Source organism: Eupeodes corollae, chromosome 3, assembly GCF_945859685.1.
Source record: "Eupeodes corollae chromosome 3, idEupCoro1.1, whole genome shotgun sequence".
Classification (NCBI taxonomy): Eukaryota; Metazoa; Arthropoda; class Insecta; order Diptera; family Syrphidae; genus Eupeodes; species Eupeodes corollae.
The window spans coordinates 30,441,642-30,460,455 of NC_079149.1; the positions used below are offsets into that span (position 1 = coordinate 30,441,642).

General features: G+C 33.5%; 1 protein-coding gene across 1 annotated transcript; it reads right to left on the bottom strand.

The window, feature by feature from the left end:
- Window positions 1–3,018: 3,018 nt before the first annotated feature.
- Window positions 3,019–15,643, bottom strand: LOC129948881 (UDP-glycosyltransferase UGT5-like). The gene is made up of 6 exons (XM_056060021.1): window positions 15,462–15,643; window positions 4,767–5,016; window positions 4,241–4,702; window positions 3,967–4,170; window positions 3,630–3,904; window positions 3,019–3,561 (listed from the first exon to the last, which is right to left on the bottom strand). The coding sequence occupies exons 1-6, from the start codon at window positions 15,462–15,464 to the stop codon at window positions 3,178–3,180; spliced, it is 1,578 nt and encodes a 525-aa protein (XP_055915996.1). The 5' UTR covers window positions 15,465–15,643; the 3' UTR covers window positions 3,019–3,177.
- Window positions 15,644–18,814: the final 3,171 nt, after the last annotated feature.

Genomic DNA, 18,814 nt, shown 5'->3' on the forward strand with positions numbered 1-18,814 from the left:
TATTGAGCTTCCAGGACCACTTCCTACCATAAGCGATGGGGGATGGCATCAAGGTCATGTCGAACCAGCCGGTATCGAAGATATTCTCAAGACTGTCAAAGTTTTCATCCCATCCCTGTCGACGCATAACTTTAAGAAAGCCAAGATAGAGGGAGTGAAGGGCCTTTATAGGAATGCCATTGTGGTACTCAATAAAGAATCTTTATCTTTATGGTTTCGAATCCATTAAAATTCGAATTTATAAAAAAAAGATGAGGTTAACACGGATAGCGGGCTTCCTACTACGACCGAAGGTGAACGTGCGGTTGGTGACCCTGGGACGTCGTCTTCTCTACTAACAGAGGGTGACGATGCACCCAGGGCCCCTCCAATAAAGGATCCACCCTCTTAAAAGACGTAGACAGTCCATCCTTAATCGAGACTGAGGACGACCTTAACATGATCCTTCTGAGCGAAGACGAACTCTTGGGTTCATCCTCAGACTCAGAGGATCAGAACAAAACCGTGGTGGAGGTTGATCTGCCTAATTGTCTCCAACACTCCATAAAGGCCTCGGCCTCACTTTGTTATATAATATAATTAATCTTCACCTTTGCTGGGTGCTGGGCCATAGAGACATTCCAGGCCACTGTTAGGCAGATGCACTCGCCAGGAACGGTACAGTGCAGCCAACCCTACCACGTCTGGCATGTACTGGCATACCAATAGCTACTTGTAAATTGTTGCTAATACAGGACGCGCGCCGTGAGGAGGGCAGGCACCAGGTCGAACAACATCTTACTTACTTACTTAAGGTGGCGCTACAGTCCTGTGTGAACTAGGGCCTCACCCAACAAACTTCTCCATCTAGCTCGGTCCCTAGCTAGATGTCTCCAGTTTCGCGCTCCAAGTTGGGTGAGGTCACCTTCCACTTGTGCGCGCCACCTGATCCGCGGTCTTCCTCTACTGCGCTGTCCTGTGGGTGCGGATTCGAAGACTTTCCGGGCCGGAGCATTGGTTTCCATGCGCTCTACGTGACCCAGCCATCTTAGTCGTTGGACTTTTACTCTTCTTGCTAAGTCTACGTCGCTGTACAGCCCGTACAGTTCGTCGTTCCATCTTCTCCTCCACTCCCCTTCGATGCATACGGGACCGTGGATCACACGAAGAACTTTTCTCTCGAAGCGACCCAAGGTGCTTTCATCCGCTTTTGTCATGGTCCATGCTTCTGCACCGTATAGCAGGACGGGGATGATAAAGGTCTTATATAGCAACACTTTGGTCCCTCGAGAGAGGACATTATTACTCAATTGCTTTCTTAGTCCAAAGAAACAGCGGTTAGCAAGAGTTATTCTGCGTTTGATCTCAGCGCTGGTGTTGTTTTCTGCGTTTACAGCGGAGCCTAGGTAGACGAAGTCCTTGACTACCTCAAAGGTACGTCTGTCGATTGTGACGTTTTGACCAAAACGTCGGTGTTGTATGTCCTTTCTAGACGACAGCATGTACTTTGTTTTGCCCTCATTAACCGTTAAACCCATTTTTGCCGCCTCTGCCTCAATACTCACAAAAGGCCCATTGACATCACGCTGAGTTCTTCCGATTATGTCAATGTCATCAGCATATGCCAGTAATTGGACAGACTTTTGAAAGATAGTGCCTCTAGTGTTGACGTGTGAGCTCTGCACTATTCTTTCAAGCACGATGTTAAAAAAATCGCATGACAGCGCATCACCTTGTCTAAAACCTTTTTTGACATCAAAAGGTTCTGTTAAGTTGTTTCCAACCTTTATGGAGCAGCGTGAATTCTCCATGGTCATCCTGCACAAACGGACGAGTTTGGCAGGGATGCCAAAACTAGACATGGCTCTATACAGCTCGTCCCTGTAGATGCTGTCATATGCGGCCTTGAAATCGATGAAAAGATGGTGGGTGTCGATTTGGTGCTATTGAGTTTTTTCCAGGATCTGCCGTAATGTGAATATTTGATCAACTGTGGACTTTCCTGGTCTAAAACCACACTGATAAGGACCTATCAGGTTGTTGACGATGGGCTTTAGACGTTCACATATTATGGCAGAGAAGATTTTATAGGCGATGTTAAGTAGACTTATTCCTCTATAGTTGGTGCAGTTTAGAGGGTCTCCTTTTTTCAGGATCGGGCAAACAATACTGAGGTTCCATTCATCGGGCATGTTTTCTTCCGACCATATCTTACAGATAAGTTGTCGAACAACATCACCACGTGTCAAGTCACAAAGAACATCTGGCCAACACTGGATTAAAAACGTTCGAGGTGCTTGCTATCTCTAAGCAGATCGCATATAAGCTCAATAATAGGCTTCATAACCGGACACTGTCTAATAGGAAATTACGCCACGCGACTAGGCGTATTCTCAAATGACTTTTGCAGAAGCTGTATGAACGAGGAAGAAACGGTTCTTCATCTTCTCTGTTCATGCCCTGCTCTAGCTCGAAAACGCAAGAATTACCTAGGAGAATTCTTCTTTAACGATCTAAATCATATCAGCATTATCAGCCTCTCACGTTTCTTAACAGACTCAAACTGGTTCCTTTGAGCTCAGGAGGAAGCCTAAGGATTCATGTGGTATCACAACGGGCCATTAAACTGGCCTAAGTGTGTCCGTTTCCATCTTGGACAGCCACTTTAACCTAACCTAACCTAACCTAGTACGTGTCGGTTTGATGCTCTTGTTTTTTTTTTTAAAGGATCTATCGTAATGTGAATATTTGATCGACTATGGATTTTCCAAAAACCACACTTATAAGTACCTAAGGTTGTTGACGGGCTTTAGACTTTCACACATTTCTGCAGAGAAGATTTTGTCAGGGATGTTAAGTAGACTCATTGCCCTTTAGTTGGTACAGTTTAAAGGGTCTCCTCTTTTCAGTATCGGACAAACAATACTTAATACGTGCAAGCTTTCCTCCGACCATATCTTGCAGATAAGTTGGTGCATGCTCTTAACCAAGTTATCCCCAGCTTCTTGAAGAATATTAATAAATTAATAAAACAAAAACTTTCTTTATGTATATAAATAATTATTAAGTTTTATTTTTCTTACATTTTGCACTATTCACGCGAAACTATCAACTAATTCGATCTATAATCTCTTAATACTAGCAATTCTATACTCTACTGATATAATCTTAAGCCTCTCACAACATTCACTTGACATTCTAACTCATTTTCACTTTAATTCTTGTTTTTCCGATGAGATATTGTATCGCAAAGAACATGAATGTCACACATATCGCAACTCCTGCCACTAATGTAGCAATTACATCCAACAAATAGAATTCGTACCAAGCCAAATCAAGGCCTGCCGACCGAATGTGAGGTGCTCCCTTGTAACGAATGACATAGTCCACCCAGTACATGGCAGTTTCCCGAGGACATTCAGGACGATCGCGGAAGATTCGAGATGTTAGTTGGACATTCTTTTTGAACGATGGATTTTCAAGGAGTTCCGTCAGGGACTCTTTGAGTGATTCTTTGGTGATGTCTTGGAAGTTGAGAGTCTTGGCATAGCCTGAGTTTGTTGCTTTCTTCATGTTGAGGAACTGAAATTGGAGAGAATAATAATCTTAGTAAAAATTGTCTTCTTTGAAGTTCATCTCTAAGTTCTAACCTGGTCACCATATGCAGGAATTCCCAACATAGGCACTGCATGATAGACACTTTCTTGGACGCCAAAAAGTCCTCCGTGAGTGATGAAGACCTTGACATTGGGATGAGCTAGAATATCAGTCTGTGGCATCCATTTCCTGATCATCACATTCTTTGGCAGTTTTGGAATTTTATCGTCTTCGAATTTCCAAAGAACCCTCTGTTTCATGCTTGCGAACACATCAAGGAAGGCTTTAAGCTTCTCTGGAGGCATGTTTTGTGTTTTGACTTGACTTCCTGTAACAAAAAAAGTTATGGTTAGGTTGTGATCAAAGGTCTGCTAAGTTTTCAAAAATTACCTAAACTAAAGTAGATGGCGCCATGAGTAGCTCCATCAAGGAATTGTTTGATATCGGCTGGCAGTGGATTAGCTGGATAAATGTGCATGCCACCAACTGGGATCATTCCCAACATTGATGGTCTTGGTTTTGTGAGTGGAACGTAGCTGTTTAATAGCATGAGTGATATATTTTTCTCCATTTCTGTTACTTTTGGAATTTTTACTAAAAAGAAAACATAAACAATTCTGTTAAAATCTTTAAATATTTTCTAACAAATTTCTTAAGGTCTTACCAGGCAAATGTGAGAGATACTTCTTGATCAGAGCATCTTGTCTCGGGAAATACACAAACTCCCTGTACAAGTCAGTGTACAATGAGGCAACAGTATTCTTGAGTCTCTCCCAATAGTTCATCTTATCGTCAAAAGGCAAAAATCCATGTGGAACATAGGACCATGGTGTCATGAGTCCCATCATTTGACTCATGTGATTCTCGTAACCCAAAGTATTTGAGGATATCACAGGTATATTATATTTATAGCTCAAAGCTAGAAAAGCTTCCTGATAGAATTGCTCAACAATCAAGAGATCATAAACATCGTGAGTTTCATTCCGATGGAATATATCACGAACTTTTGGATGTTTGAGGGCGTGTTCAGTTGTTTTAACTCCCATAATGTCAAGCATCTTCAAAAAATCAACCAATGAGAAATTGGTAAAGTCTAAATTGCCTTTTGTCTTAAAATGATTTCTTACTAAAATTTAAAGAAATTATTAATAAAAATGAGAACGAAAGTTAGTGTATTTTTTTGAACTTACTATCAGGCTCATAATTATAAACCGGATCTATAAGAATTTCTGTGTAATTCTCTCCTAGGTTCTTGTTCATTGAATTACTTGTGATGAAGGTCACTTCGTGACCTCTATTAATAAGCTCCTTTATAAGGGCATTGTGCATCATGTAATGGCTTTTGGCTTGGAATACAAAAGCTGCTAATATTCTCGCTGCATCTGTATATGATACAGTGAGGAGCGCCATAAATATTAAGCTAAAGATTTTAGTGGTGATCTGAAAGAAAGAAGAAAAATTAATTAATAAAACATAAAATGTACCTACAGAAAGTTAGAACTACCAATGATCTTGAAGAATTTTTAAAAGCCAACAGAGTCAAATTGTCAATTCGGCCAAATCATAAAATGTTTTAAGAGTTTAGCCACTTGATCAAAAAATGATAATAAATGATAGCACTTTGGAGACAAATTTAAGTTATAATCTTTGAAAAGTAAATAAAATTAAAAGATAAGGACCTAAGTTTCTGCCTTGAGGAATTTCGCAACAAAACGATGGAGAAAAAATTCTTTTGTTTTAATCAAGGTAGATTTAATTTTGTTAAAACCTCCAAAAAAGTCAGACATAAATAAAAATGAACAACATTTTATTTGTAACCGAGTCTGTAGGAGATGTTGAAACACTGGTGCATTTTAAAAAGCTCGTGCTGAAAAAAATATCATTGCTGTTTGCAATATGTGGCTGAAAAGACGTCCACTTCTCATTCTCATCGTTGATATATTAAGACTTGTATTTACACGCTTACAAGGTGCAATTAATACAAGAACTAAAACCTCTTGACCATTTCTTCCATCGTAAATGGCAACAGTGGATGATCAATTTTCGAAGAATATCATTGTCAATGATGAGGCACATTTTCACCTTCGTCAATAAGCAGAATTACCGCGTTTGGTAGAAAGGTAATTCAAGAGTTTTTGTCGATCACCTCTGAATGAAGAAATAAAAAGAATAAAAACTAAAGTGCTAAAGTGGCTGCCTTGTGGAACTCCATAAATCGAAAATATTGATGGAGAACTTGAAATCAATGATTCATGTAAATAGAACTTATATTTGGATCTAGGTGGAATCAATTTAGTTAAGAGCTCCATTGTGACATTGAACCAAATAAATTTGAAAGACATAAGCAAACGACTGTCAGTGTCAAGCTAATCTACGATTTAGAAATTCTATTGCAATTTGTTAGTATGATGATCTTAGGAACTTATTCTAACTATCCTGAAAATAAATGGTGACTTTCTTTTAATCCGAATTGTAAAAAAAAACAGACGAGTGTCTAAATATTCATGATCATCAATTTATTATTTATTTTAAAAATCAATTAAAATCAATTTGATATCAACGACTTTGCCCCTTTGATTTGCAATCTACACCGGACTTTATAGCTTAGATAGAAATAAAATAGTACGAAATATTTTTTTAATCAAAATCAAAAACGAGATTATTTCAAAAAAACATGTGCCAAAAAATAGTTGGTCACGCCTCAATTTAGTTATAAATACCAAAATCACGCAAAAGAAGTTTTTAATTAATTCTATTTTTAAAAATAAATTATCGATAAAAAGTAATCAAATTATATTATGCAGCCAAAATTATTAAATCTGTAGACAGAATTTAATCAATCATAATAATGATATTATTTCTAGACTAAACTTAATCAAAATATGTGCGTATTTTGGTCAAACTTTACAAAAAAATATCGTAGTTCCTTTAAAGTTATAGAGCACATTATCACTGCTCGTAAATCTTGTATTAAGTTACGTGTGGCAGAAGTGTTGCCCCCAAAGAAGAATTTCGTATGACACATTTCTGAAACATAGCTGATATCATTTTTTTGACATTTGAGATAAAAGTTACATTTTATTTTAGAGAAATGAAATCACCATTCTATGCTAAAAGTTTCGTATCAGAACTTAGTGTGAAAAGATCAACGACTTCTTACTCTTAATAATCTTAATCATCTCCCTTATTTCTGCCATAAATAGAGCACAGCCCTTAGAAATGTTTTAAAATACTTAACAATATTGAAAATCTTGGTAGTTTTTGATCACCCTGTAGGCAATGTCTAAAGTAACTTTCCTAGTGTAAGAAAGAAAAGCCTTATCAGTGTTTCGAAAAGACGATTTTATTCTAGAATCTCATCGGAAATGAAACAAAAACAAAAAATAGACTCCATTCTGTCTGATTAAGACAATTAATTGATGATTTATTGAATGAGTACAACATCAGGCTTTTCAAACTAAATGCGTTCATTTGCCAGATGTTGAAGAAAAATACAGAAGAGCGATTTAATCTACAAAAATTTTACATTCAGTTCAAAGGTTTTTAATTAGTTGCAAGTTATACAATTTATTCTTAGTGCAGAACAAATAAATACATAAATAAAATAAAAATATTAATTATTGTCATCTTGAGAAAAATCTATAAACAATATACGCATTTCTTCTGTCGTACTTCCTTTTTGTATATTTTTTTAAAATTGTAATCAGTGTGTTTTTTTTTTAATCAAAGTTCCAAGATCAATAAAAAGTCTGACATAGCGACGCCAATCGATTCTATAAAAGTCTGAAGTCTGATATTGAAAAAACAAAACGAAAACAAAAATGCAAACAATTTCTAAGGAATTGGGGTTTTACCAGGTTTGAGAAAAAATCTGCGAAAAAATAACAGATTTGCAATTATTAATTAAGGAGAACCTACATATCTTCATCTATTTACCTATATTAAAGTCTACTTTATACATTTGTTGATAATAATTTTGTTTGTTTAATTAAAACGATAAGAAGAAGTCATATTTCTTTATAATTTAATAATGTTAATTTGCTGACGTTTAAACAATACTGTCTGGTTGAATTTCTTCTACAAACTTTTGTTTTCCTAGAGTTCTCAAGTCTGAGTCATGTTTGTTTGTTTTGAAATTTTGTTTCGCAATTGAAAGAAAGTCGTTTATTTTGGATTTGTTTCATTTATTTTCGATTCTTAATATTTTTCGTTTGAAAAAAGTCTAAAGGCTTTAAATTTTCTCCGATTAAGAAAAGAACATTTGTGAATATAATAAGTTGCTGATTTTCAATCCTTTAGATCATTCGTTGATAAACTAATTCCTAATTCCTTATTATGACTCACCAACGAAATTACAAAAAGGTTGGAGTTTAAAAATGGAATTGAAGTTAGTTCTTTTCATAAATGACTATTTAAATATTGGGAGTTATTTCCCTTGCAATAGCTACATACATTAGTTTTCTATGAGTTTTCAAAAACGTTCAACTTTAAGTTATAAATATTTGATTTCGCAAAAATGAAAGAGGTGAAGACGTCTAAGGACTGGCGGAGTTTAGCAAAAGAGCTGAAAACAACTGTATTTGTAAAAGGAAATGTTTTGACTAGTGCAGACTTTAAAGAATATTTCTTGGTGTTACTCAACCCACGCATGTCTTCAGTGCATATCGAAAGCATGCTTCAAAATCATGCTGTTCCTCTTCTCGACAGCCCCATCACGGTCAACGAATTAAAAGAATTTCTTCAAAACACAAAAAGGAATAAGGCGGCAGGTCAAGACCGAGTGCCATATGAGTTTCTTACCAACGCCCCACAATCAGCAATAAAAATATTAGCTTAACTTTTCAATCGAATAATCGAATGTGGAAAAATGGAATCAGATTTAAAAAAAAACTATTTTTTTTCCAATTTACAAAAAAGGTGATCAGAACATCGTCCAAAACTATAGAGGAATATCGTTTATGGTCACTATTGCAAAAGCTTTGCCGGAGTTCTATTAACAAGACTACAGCAATGGGAAAAGGAATACAGTATCCGAAATGAGTTCCAAGCTGGATTTCGAGAAGGCTACAGCACTGCTGATAATCTGCTTAACCTATTCAATACCGTTTGACTATATCGAAACTGCAAATCTTAGGAATTTCTGAAAAACTCATCCGAATTATAAGAGATCTGTATGATAAAACAACAGCTGCGGTATGGGATGGGGAACAATTGTCAGACTGGTTTACACAACGATGTATGTTAAACAAGGTTGCTTGCTGAGTCCACTATTTTTCGCACTCTATATTAATAATATCCATTAGTTCATAGGAGGGGGTATTTCGCTGAATGGAATGCAAATTCGATTGCTAATGTATGCGGATGACATTGTGCTAATAGCTGATAAGCCAGACATACTACAAGGCATGATAAATAAGATGGAAGAATACTGTCAACGGTGGAATCTTGTTATAAACCTGGAGAAATCAAAAGCTATGGTATTTAGAAAAAGAGGTGGTAGACTTAGCCAACAACAAAATTGGAAGCTCAACGGAGCAACGATTGAAGTTGTTAGCAAATACAAGTACCTTGGTATATGGCTTACTTACGGACTAAGCCTAACGGAACGCTTCAAAGAACGAGCTAAGAAAGCTAGACAGAGCTTAAATTTTACGTGGAATCGGTTTATCACTAATAAAGATGTCAAATTAACTTCTAGAATCGATGTCCAGGGCTATTCTTGGTTATGGAGCACAAGTACAGGGGGGACTTACAACATAATGAAGTGGAAAAGATGCAAAGATACTTTTAAAAAAAAGTACTGGGTCTGCCAAGTTTGACGCCTAACTATGTCTTGAACCTTGAATGCCAGTTGCAACCTGTCTCTCAGTACACGATGAGATGTCATACGAACTGTGTGGGAAGAGTTCTCAGTACTTAAACAAATAACAGTTTACCAACATTTTTAGCCAAGCAGATAATTGAAAAGAAGATTTTCTGGTTTAGGAGTTGGGAAAATAGCCTCAATCGGAAAGATGTAGAATAGTTGGATGAGATCGTGGCCAATAAAACTCTCCAACCAGCTTAGTTGGGCAAGAGCAGGGCTCATTTTGCTCAATGGAACACGAAAGACAGAAAGTGAAAATCTAAAATGTACTCTCTGCAATTCAAACGAAGAAGAGACCCTTACACATTTTGTGGCACTTGCCCAATTTAAAGAAGTAGTCGCCGAGAGACATTAGGAAGTGGTTCACTTGATATGAACACTATGATAGATTTCTTAAATGGAATAAAGGATTGGAACTGCATCATCAAACCACAACCAAATGACTCTTAAGCCACAAGTTAATGAGCTTTGACAATATTGTAATACATACGTGGGCTCTAGAAATAAACACCTTAAAATCAAAAATGATGGTTTTTAGATCGCGTAACAGGTCAATAGAATATAGTCGTAAATAAACAATCGGGGTCGGTGATATTTTAGTACTTGACGAATTTAAATACCTTGGTCAGTCTGATCAAAATCGCCAAAAACGTGTCTTCAAGACCTGTTTTAAAAAATGATACAAACCTAACAAAAACTAGTGCGTTTTGGCGGTGACTTACAATTTTGCAATCCCACTAAGAATTGATAATTCGGAAGAATTATTACGACTGCATGTTTTTCATAGATGACGAGTTGTCTTAAAAATATTGAGCACGACTCTGAGAATTATCGTCTTGAAGTATCTAAGTACAACTATCTTTTAATCTGTTTTAAAGTGCTTTAGTAATGAGCTCTCAGTTCGAGAAATAAGCCTTATTTTCAAATCGAGAACTGAATAAGCAGAAATAAATTATCGACTTCATATACTTGATAAATCAAATCTGCTCGCATTGCAACCTTGATTCAGACGAAAATATTTTGCACCTAATAGCGTTTTGTCCGATCTTACAAAAGATTCGAAGACTCTATTTGAATGTATCAATATTTTGAATGGTAGTCAAGGTTGGAAGTCTCTTATATGATATGTTTCTCATGCGAACAAAAATATCGAGGCCAGTATTTGAAAAGAATTTGAATTAAAAAATTCTGCACACCCATCGTTAAACAGTTTAAAAGCTCGCTTTTGAAAAAATTAAATAGAATTGAATTGAATAATTTACGGTATTGAAAACTTCCGTCTTCATTTATGTAGAGTCAAACAAAAAACCCGTCTCTTTCTTTGTTCTGCTTCAAAAATACAATATCTTCCCCCATATAAGAATGGTGCACTGTGGCATATACACACTTTTTTTATTTTCCTCATGAAAGAAGGGATTAAAACAAAACTTCGAAATAAACAGTCTATTATTGAATTCATATTAAAAGGTGGGGGCAAAATATTGAATGGAAAAAAACGACATATGAATGAGAAGGTCAAAAACCCCTCTTTTGTCTATCCACTTTTAAAAATTGGTTCAAATCAGGTGATTAGTGTTTGAGCTTTTGCTGAATTAATAATGGATAAAATTCAGTTTCGGGATGTGACAATGTTCTTGACTAAGCAAGGCAAATCACCTCAGATCATCTTGGAAAAAATGTAAGCTGTTTACGGGCCCCAGAAAAACAATGATTTACAAGTCTTTTTAAATAAAGTAGAGAGTCTATTGGGGCAGTCTCGCTTGGGCCGACGGATTGACACAACTTCATCGGACATCATCCGAAAAGTCAAGAAACTTGTTCTGGAAGATTTTCGACTGAATAAGAAACAAATTGAAAAAATGGTTGGAGTATTACGTACAACCATTTTAAATATTCTGCATGACCATCTAAGGTAAGTGTAAGGGGGGTGCCGAGAATTCTTTTGGTTATTCAGAACTGACAGCAAGCAAACGTTGTGCGCATTACTCCCATTCATTGTTTATTGGCCAAATTTGAGACGATTGGCCAAGAACATCGCCGCAGTCTGTAAAAGTGTACAGCAGAACCCTAGGCAGTCTTTTCCTCGCCGTGCATAAGAACTTGGCATTTCGCAGGCTTTAACTAAGCGAATTTTGCATCGGGACATGGGTCTACTCCCGTACAAGATTCAACTCACCCAGAAGCTCAAAGTTCATGACCATAGACAACGCCGTTTGTTCGCTGACTGGGAATCGAATCGTTTGGAAGAGGACCGCAATTTCGACAAGCAAAATTGACGTATATGGAACGACACCAACCCACAAGAGGTTCACCAGGTGATAATACATCCTTAAAAAGTTACCGTTTGGTGTGGATTTTGGGCCGGCGGCTTAATTGGTATGTATTTTTTTCAAAACGACATTAGTAAGGCGGTCAGCGTCAACAGCTAGCGCTACATAACGATGATAACCATTTTCTTATGGCCCAAATTGAACCATATGCACCTAGATGATATGCTGTTCCAGCAGGACAGCCATTTTCATTCCATTCCATTTCAACTTCTACCCGTCCTTTTTGAAAACCCCTTTATTTAGTCATTACCAAGATTATATAATTTTTTTAATTTTAAGAAAAAAATCAAATACAAAATGTATTACTTTTAATACGGACTATTTTTCTAAATCCAGTTTTTGTTGAGGTATATACTTTTTTATGTTATGTGCATACTTATTTGAAAAAGACTCATAAGGACATAACTTTCTATTTTTTTTTTTCAAAAATGGTATTCAATATTATCTTCTTTGTTCTGTTTAAAAAGCCCATATCTCCACTAAAACTAGAATGGGACACTGGGCGTATACTTACTTTTTTATTAAAGTTAGTAAGAACAATTTTGTTTTGCATTTGAATTTTAATTCCTAGTGAAATAAAGCAATAAGGTATAACAACATACTGAACGCCTCATTGTCATGAAATATCAAAAGAGAAGTGAAATCGGACTTTGGAACTTTGGTTGGACTTTACATTAAATGGTAAAGAAAAATTACAAACAAAAATCGCCTTTTCTAAAACTATTTAACGAAGAATAATTATTTATAAATTAATTAAATTATTAATTACTTTAAAGAAAACAACCGTCAGTTACGAAAACGGAAAGTTAAAACCCCTCTTCCCTCTCTATTACTAAACATATGCTCAGATATCTCCTCCAAAAGTCAAAATCAATCTCAAGTATACATTTGTATATATATAAATAATTCTATAAAATCAATTCATACGTAACCAAAAGTCTAGCTACTTATTGAATTTCCGCTATTACTAACTGCCAACTAGTAACAATAGATTATTATTATTATTTTTATTAAAAAAAACATTACACTCTACTATATTGTAAATAATAAAGTCCTATCTCAATCAAAAATCGCAAAAACCCATACAAAACCAGACCGGATCTAGTTGATACTACATCAATCTCGTTGTTCAATATTATAGCCCCACTTATCAACAATAATAATACTACAAATATTAATTGAATAAAATTGCACGATTATTGGTGTCATCCTACATAAAAATATTGCGTTTCATATTTTAGTATTTTTATTATTATGTTATTATTATAAAATCAAAATCAAAAACAGAATACTGTCACTTTTTTTCGTTTGTATTGATGTTATCATAGAAAATACAAATTCAAAAACAATAAAATACTTCAATATTGTAAAAGTTTGTATAAATGTAATAATAAAACATCTGTTGACATTTCCTAGGTAGGTACCCACTCAACTTAACTTGCAAAAAAATAAAGATTGATAAAGGTTCATAATCATACTCATCAGATAGCTGTGGAGGTATATAAATTATCAATCAGTGATAGTGAAAGTGAATACCTTCGTCATATTAAATAAAATAAAACGAAAGACAAAGCAATAGATTGTGTATCCAGGCACGACATTATTTTTATCGTTAGAAAACAAATTCAATAAAAACAAATGTTATCACTTATCACAGAAATATTACAGCAATTTAACGCTATAAAGCTTCCATAAAAGATGAAATATGAACAAACTAATCCACCAGATAGACAATTCTACGATTGCTTAGTAAATAACTTATCAAATAATGTATCTTCTAGATTCTTGTGCATACAAGTGTGTCAATTGTACTATACACGCAAAGTACATATATATAAATTTTATAAAATACCACCAACAATAAGCTTTGGCATAGCTAAGACAATAATCTTGAATCAGGTATTGATAAGGCTGAATTCGTATTTGGCTAACAGAGGGTGAGACAGTGAGAGGTTAAGCGTTAATGTTGTCTTTTCTCCCATGCCGATTGTGCATGTTCCATGCATGGTGGTGTTTCTTTTTGTTTTTGTAAATATTTTTTGATAACAATTATTATTTTATGTACATGAGCCAATATTTTTTAATGTATGTAGGTATTATTAATTTATGTTTGGTTAAATAAAGAAAGAAAAAAGTATCTTTTGCCTAGAACCTAGATTAGACCGACCGGTATAGGGTAAATGTGAACTTGTTTGGTTTTAAATAATATAAAGTAATAAAAGACTTGCTCATTCGAAAGCTCTAGAGCTCTAGGTTAAATCTTCCGTAATCAAGGTGGAATGAGTGAACTTCATGTATTTCTTAATCAAATCGGTATAAATTCAGAATAGAGAAAGTTCCAAGAAGGAACCCTTATAACTTTATTTACTTTTTTATTAAGTCTATCATAAACACCCCCCTCCTGAACAAGCCTGGTAGTCTGTAGACATGTTTGTTTGGTGTATTTTTACTTTGAATCTAGCACCTACCGTTTCCTTTTATTTCAAGTTTAAAACCATATTGTATTTGCTATGCAAATAAAAGGTTATCCAACAAGAGGTCTCACTTTGAAAAGGCCGCTATTTGGGCAGCAGTTACCTTAGAAGCTGCCATCTTTTGACAATTGAAAGCCATTTCATTGATATTGTTTGAATTCATTAAAAAAGTCGATATCTGAGTTAATTTTGATACGGCTTGCGAAGGTTTGTTTTTGTAAGTGCCCCCTTACAAGAGGTCTCACTGAATATCAACAACCTTTTACTGAATTCTATCCTTGCACAAGGATTGAAAGAGATTAATGTGGAGTATTTCTACAAGGATAGGAGGGGAAGTCAATTTACGGTTTTTGGGGTTCTAAAGTTTGTTATAACAGTGTCCTGTTTTATTGGAAATAAATCCTCAATGCACTTTATATCACAATAAGAGTGGAGCCAAAACTGCCAATAGAAGGATGGACTTAGTTTTTGCGTTACAAGATCTTTCTTTGTCTGAAAAACGTTTCTACAGTTTTATAATCTTGATCTCTAAGTCAGCCAATAGGTATGTTTCGGTTTTCCAGAATTTTGAAACCCTACACTTAAGGAAAGGCTTTAACTCAGAGGCCTTGTTTTTTTTATTGCAAAGTTTTTGACATCCAGAAATTATTTTAACTGCGCTTGGTAATTATAATGGCATTGAAGAACTCTCTAATTCATGACATTATTTATTTCAAAATATGAAATTGTGAGTTAAATTGAGGAAGTTTTTAAATTCTGAAAGTAAAAAAAAACTGTACCTTGTAAAAAAGCCATGAGAACCCGACAAGCGTTTATTTTCCTTTACCGGAAGATTTCAAATTGAGTGAAATAAAATAAAGTAAAGGATCATTGAAAAAAATGATTAGTTAAGAATTTTGAGTTGATGAAAAGAATTTATGAAGAAAAGAATTATTTGAAAAGTTTGAGAAAAAGATGTCATTTCTATAGAGCAATGTTAAGTTCTTATAAAAAAGGACCTTTAAATATTAGTGATTACTTTAAATTAATTTATAAGTCCTTAAATGGAAAATTAAAAACTGTAACTCATTATTTTTCACATATTTCAATTTCAACTGTCACCAAAAAAACACTCTCAAAAAAATCCTTCATAAATCCTTGAAAAAACACTTGAAATTAATTTTCTTAAAAACTAAACATAATATAAAAATTATTATTTAAAAATATATAACGTACCATTTTGTGTATATGGTTTTATTTTTTCTCACAACAAACTTTTTATAAATATTGAAAGTAAAAAAATAAATAAATATACTTTTTTTTGATATTTAATCAATCAAACCAAACGAACATAATTCAAGCAGAGATTATGAACGATCTTAGCCTTGCGATGAATTAATTAGCACTGACTAAATGTTCTTCTAAAACACAACACTATGACTTTATCAGATAAATTAAAAAGCAAAAGAACCTGAGTATGAACTAAATTCGCACGACTTTTTCTTTTTTTTTAACATTTTGCTTGTATGTTTTGTTTTGCAAAGAAAAACAATACAGCGTAGCTACAATTTCTCAAAAGAGATTAAGTAATTTAGATTTATTTGTGATTCTTTAATTTTTATTTACAAAAATCATAATTATATTTTCATAAGTGAAATAACATGTTATTTTGAAAGGTAAAGGATTTATGTTGAAATAATATAAAGCAAAGCCTGGACGACATGTTATTAATGACTCTTTCATCTTTCACGAATGACTGTCTATCTGACATTAGGAAGAAGAAAAATTGTATTTTTGAAAAGATCAAAAGTAATCATGTCCTCACATATTTATTTTCTATTAAAATAAGTTGTACGAGGAGGCTGGGATGGAACCCATTCTGATGATAGGCCGAATTGTTAACTTGATTATTATGCAATCAATGAATTGAAGTTTTAAGTTTTTATATAGAAGCATTTGAGAGACAAAGCATCAAGACAATATAGTTGTGAGCTTTCAAAATATATTTTTTTTTAATTTTCAGCAGTATCTTTTATTTGTGTTTTTCTAATATCGTTACCATGAAAATTGTAATCATTTAATAGTATCAACTTTTTCGGAAGATAATATAAGTTTCTTTAAATTTTGGCACATTCTTCTTATTTCTACAAAATCTACACAAATTCAAGAAATGTTGACGGAACTAACTACCATGTGTAAAAATTATTGACTTCAAATAAACAAATTGAAAACTATAGTCATGACAAATCACATAAAAGACGATAAAAGGTTAGATGAAGAAAAGATTACATATATTTGGTACAGCTAAAACCATTTAAGGATAAAGAAAGTAAAGAAATTAACAGACGCATCACCAATAGCTAAAAAGACATCTGGAGCCTTAAAAATATATTACAATTAGACCAAAGTGCAGACACAATGCAATATATCTTTGACTCTACGATTTTACCGAGACTTACTTACGGACTACAAACAATGCGCTTGACTGCAAAAACATTTGACCAGAAAAATTCTAAACATACGACCAAGGGAACGAAATGAAGACATTCGCAACAGAATCAAAATTATTGATGTCATAAATAGAACAAGAATAAAGGTTGAAATGGAGCTCTGCAGGGCATGTACTTCAGAACTAAAGATGGGCAAAAATTACAACAAAATGATGACTAGAGAACAATAGACCAGCAGGACGACCCAATAAAAGATGAAATGACGATCTATCACAAATAAACACAAATTGGTACAAATTGGCGGGGCTTATATTTTATTTTAAATTCAATACACAAATTTAAGGTTTAAAATTGCATAGTTTCAATATTGTAAGTTTTTTTCTTTTTTAAGTTTGAACAATACCTTTTCTTGTAACGCTTTAAAAAATGTATGCCCAATTTCAAAAACAACTTTTATACATTTAACAGGATTTTAAACTGTAAAATGAGATATTTTTGTTTCGCGAAACGTTTTTAAAGAAAGCAAAAACACCTTTTATAACTAAATGCCCATTTTTGGCTCATTAAATTTGAAAAATGTATGCTTTCCCATTTTTTCTCACACAATTCGATTAAAAGTTTGTAGGTTTTCGTGTTGGATTAAATTACCAACAATATTTTTCAAATCAAGAAACACTTTAGTTTGAAAATATAGTTTTGTTAAATAGATTTTTAGTCGAAAAACAATTTTTACCAATTTTAGCAGCATTTCTTAAATTTGTATAAATGGGATGAATCAAATTAATTTGAGAAATATTAAAAACCGAACATCAATTTTTACCAAATTTGCGTATTTTTTTGTAGATTGTATTTTTATGAAAAAAAAAACGGACTGTTTAATATTTTCTGTGAAATAAAAAGAATTTGAAGACAATATTTTTAATTTTTAAAAAGCTTTTTTACCAAGTTAAAGTATTGTTTTTTTGTTAGGTTTTTATTTTTTGTAAGAAAAACTATCAATTCGATTTTTCTCAAAATTTTACTGGGTGTTGACAACAATATATTTTAAAAGATAAAAGGAGTTTAAAGCCAATATCTCAAAGTTTTAAATAAATATTTGAGTCGAAAATTAATTTTTACCAACTTTTGTTAAATTTTATTTTAAGTTTTTATTTTTTGTAAAAAAAACTGTCAACTCGATTTTTCTCAAAATTTTAGAATGTTGACAACAATATTTCTTATAAGTTTAAATTAGTTGAAAGTCATAATCTTAAATTTTTGAAAAGATAATATTTGAGTCGAAATTCAATTTTACCAACTTTGAGTAAGTTTTTTTTAGGTTTTTGTTTTTTACAAACTAATCAATTTTTTATAAACTATCAATTCGATTTTTCTCAAAATTTTACTGGGTGTTGACAACAATATATTTTAAAAGATAAAATGAGTTTAAAGCCAATATCTCAAAGTTTTAAATAAATATTTGAGTCGAAAATTAATTTTTACCAATTTTTGTTAAATTTTATTTTAAGTTTTTATTTTTTGGAAAAAAAACTGTCAATTCGATTTTTCTCAAAATTTTACCAAATGTTAAAAACGTTATTTTTCGTTGCACAAAATTGTTTTTGAGATAAAATCATTTTGTATTCGTTAAATTTTCTAACCGCCCACGCAATTTTCTTGGGAGCCCTCTCTGCATCTTTCTGCATTATTATCTGTATAACAACATTTACTTGAAATCGATATCTCTTCTGGTTTTTGAGCTATGGAAAACAAAAATAACGCCGCGAACTTACGGACAAACGTTCACAGTCACGCACAGACTTCTCTCTAAAAATCTTTTAAATCGACTCTATGGACCTTAAAACGTCGAGAAATGTCAACATTTTTAATTTGACAAATCGGACCCATTATAATAACTTCCTATGGCTTATATGAAGTAAGCTTATATGAATATATGTATCTTAAAACTTCTTGCGTAGCTTTTTATTTCTTTTTGACGTGAAAATAATTCCCAGCGTTTTGGCACTAAAAACCAAAAGTTTGATGGATGCTCTTAATAAGTCCGTGTCCTGTACAAAGTTGTTATTTTATATTAAACTGAATGTTTATACACGCTAAACAAAACTTAAAAAGAGGCTGTGATGCGACCCACACTGATAA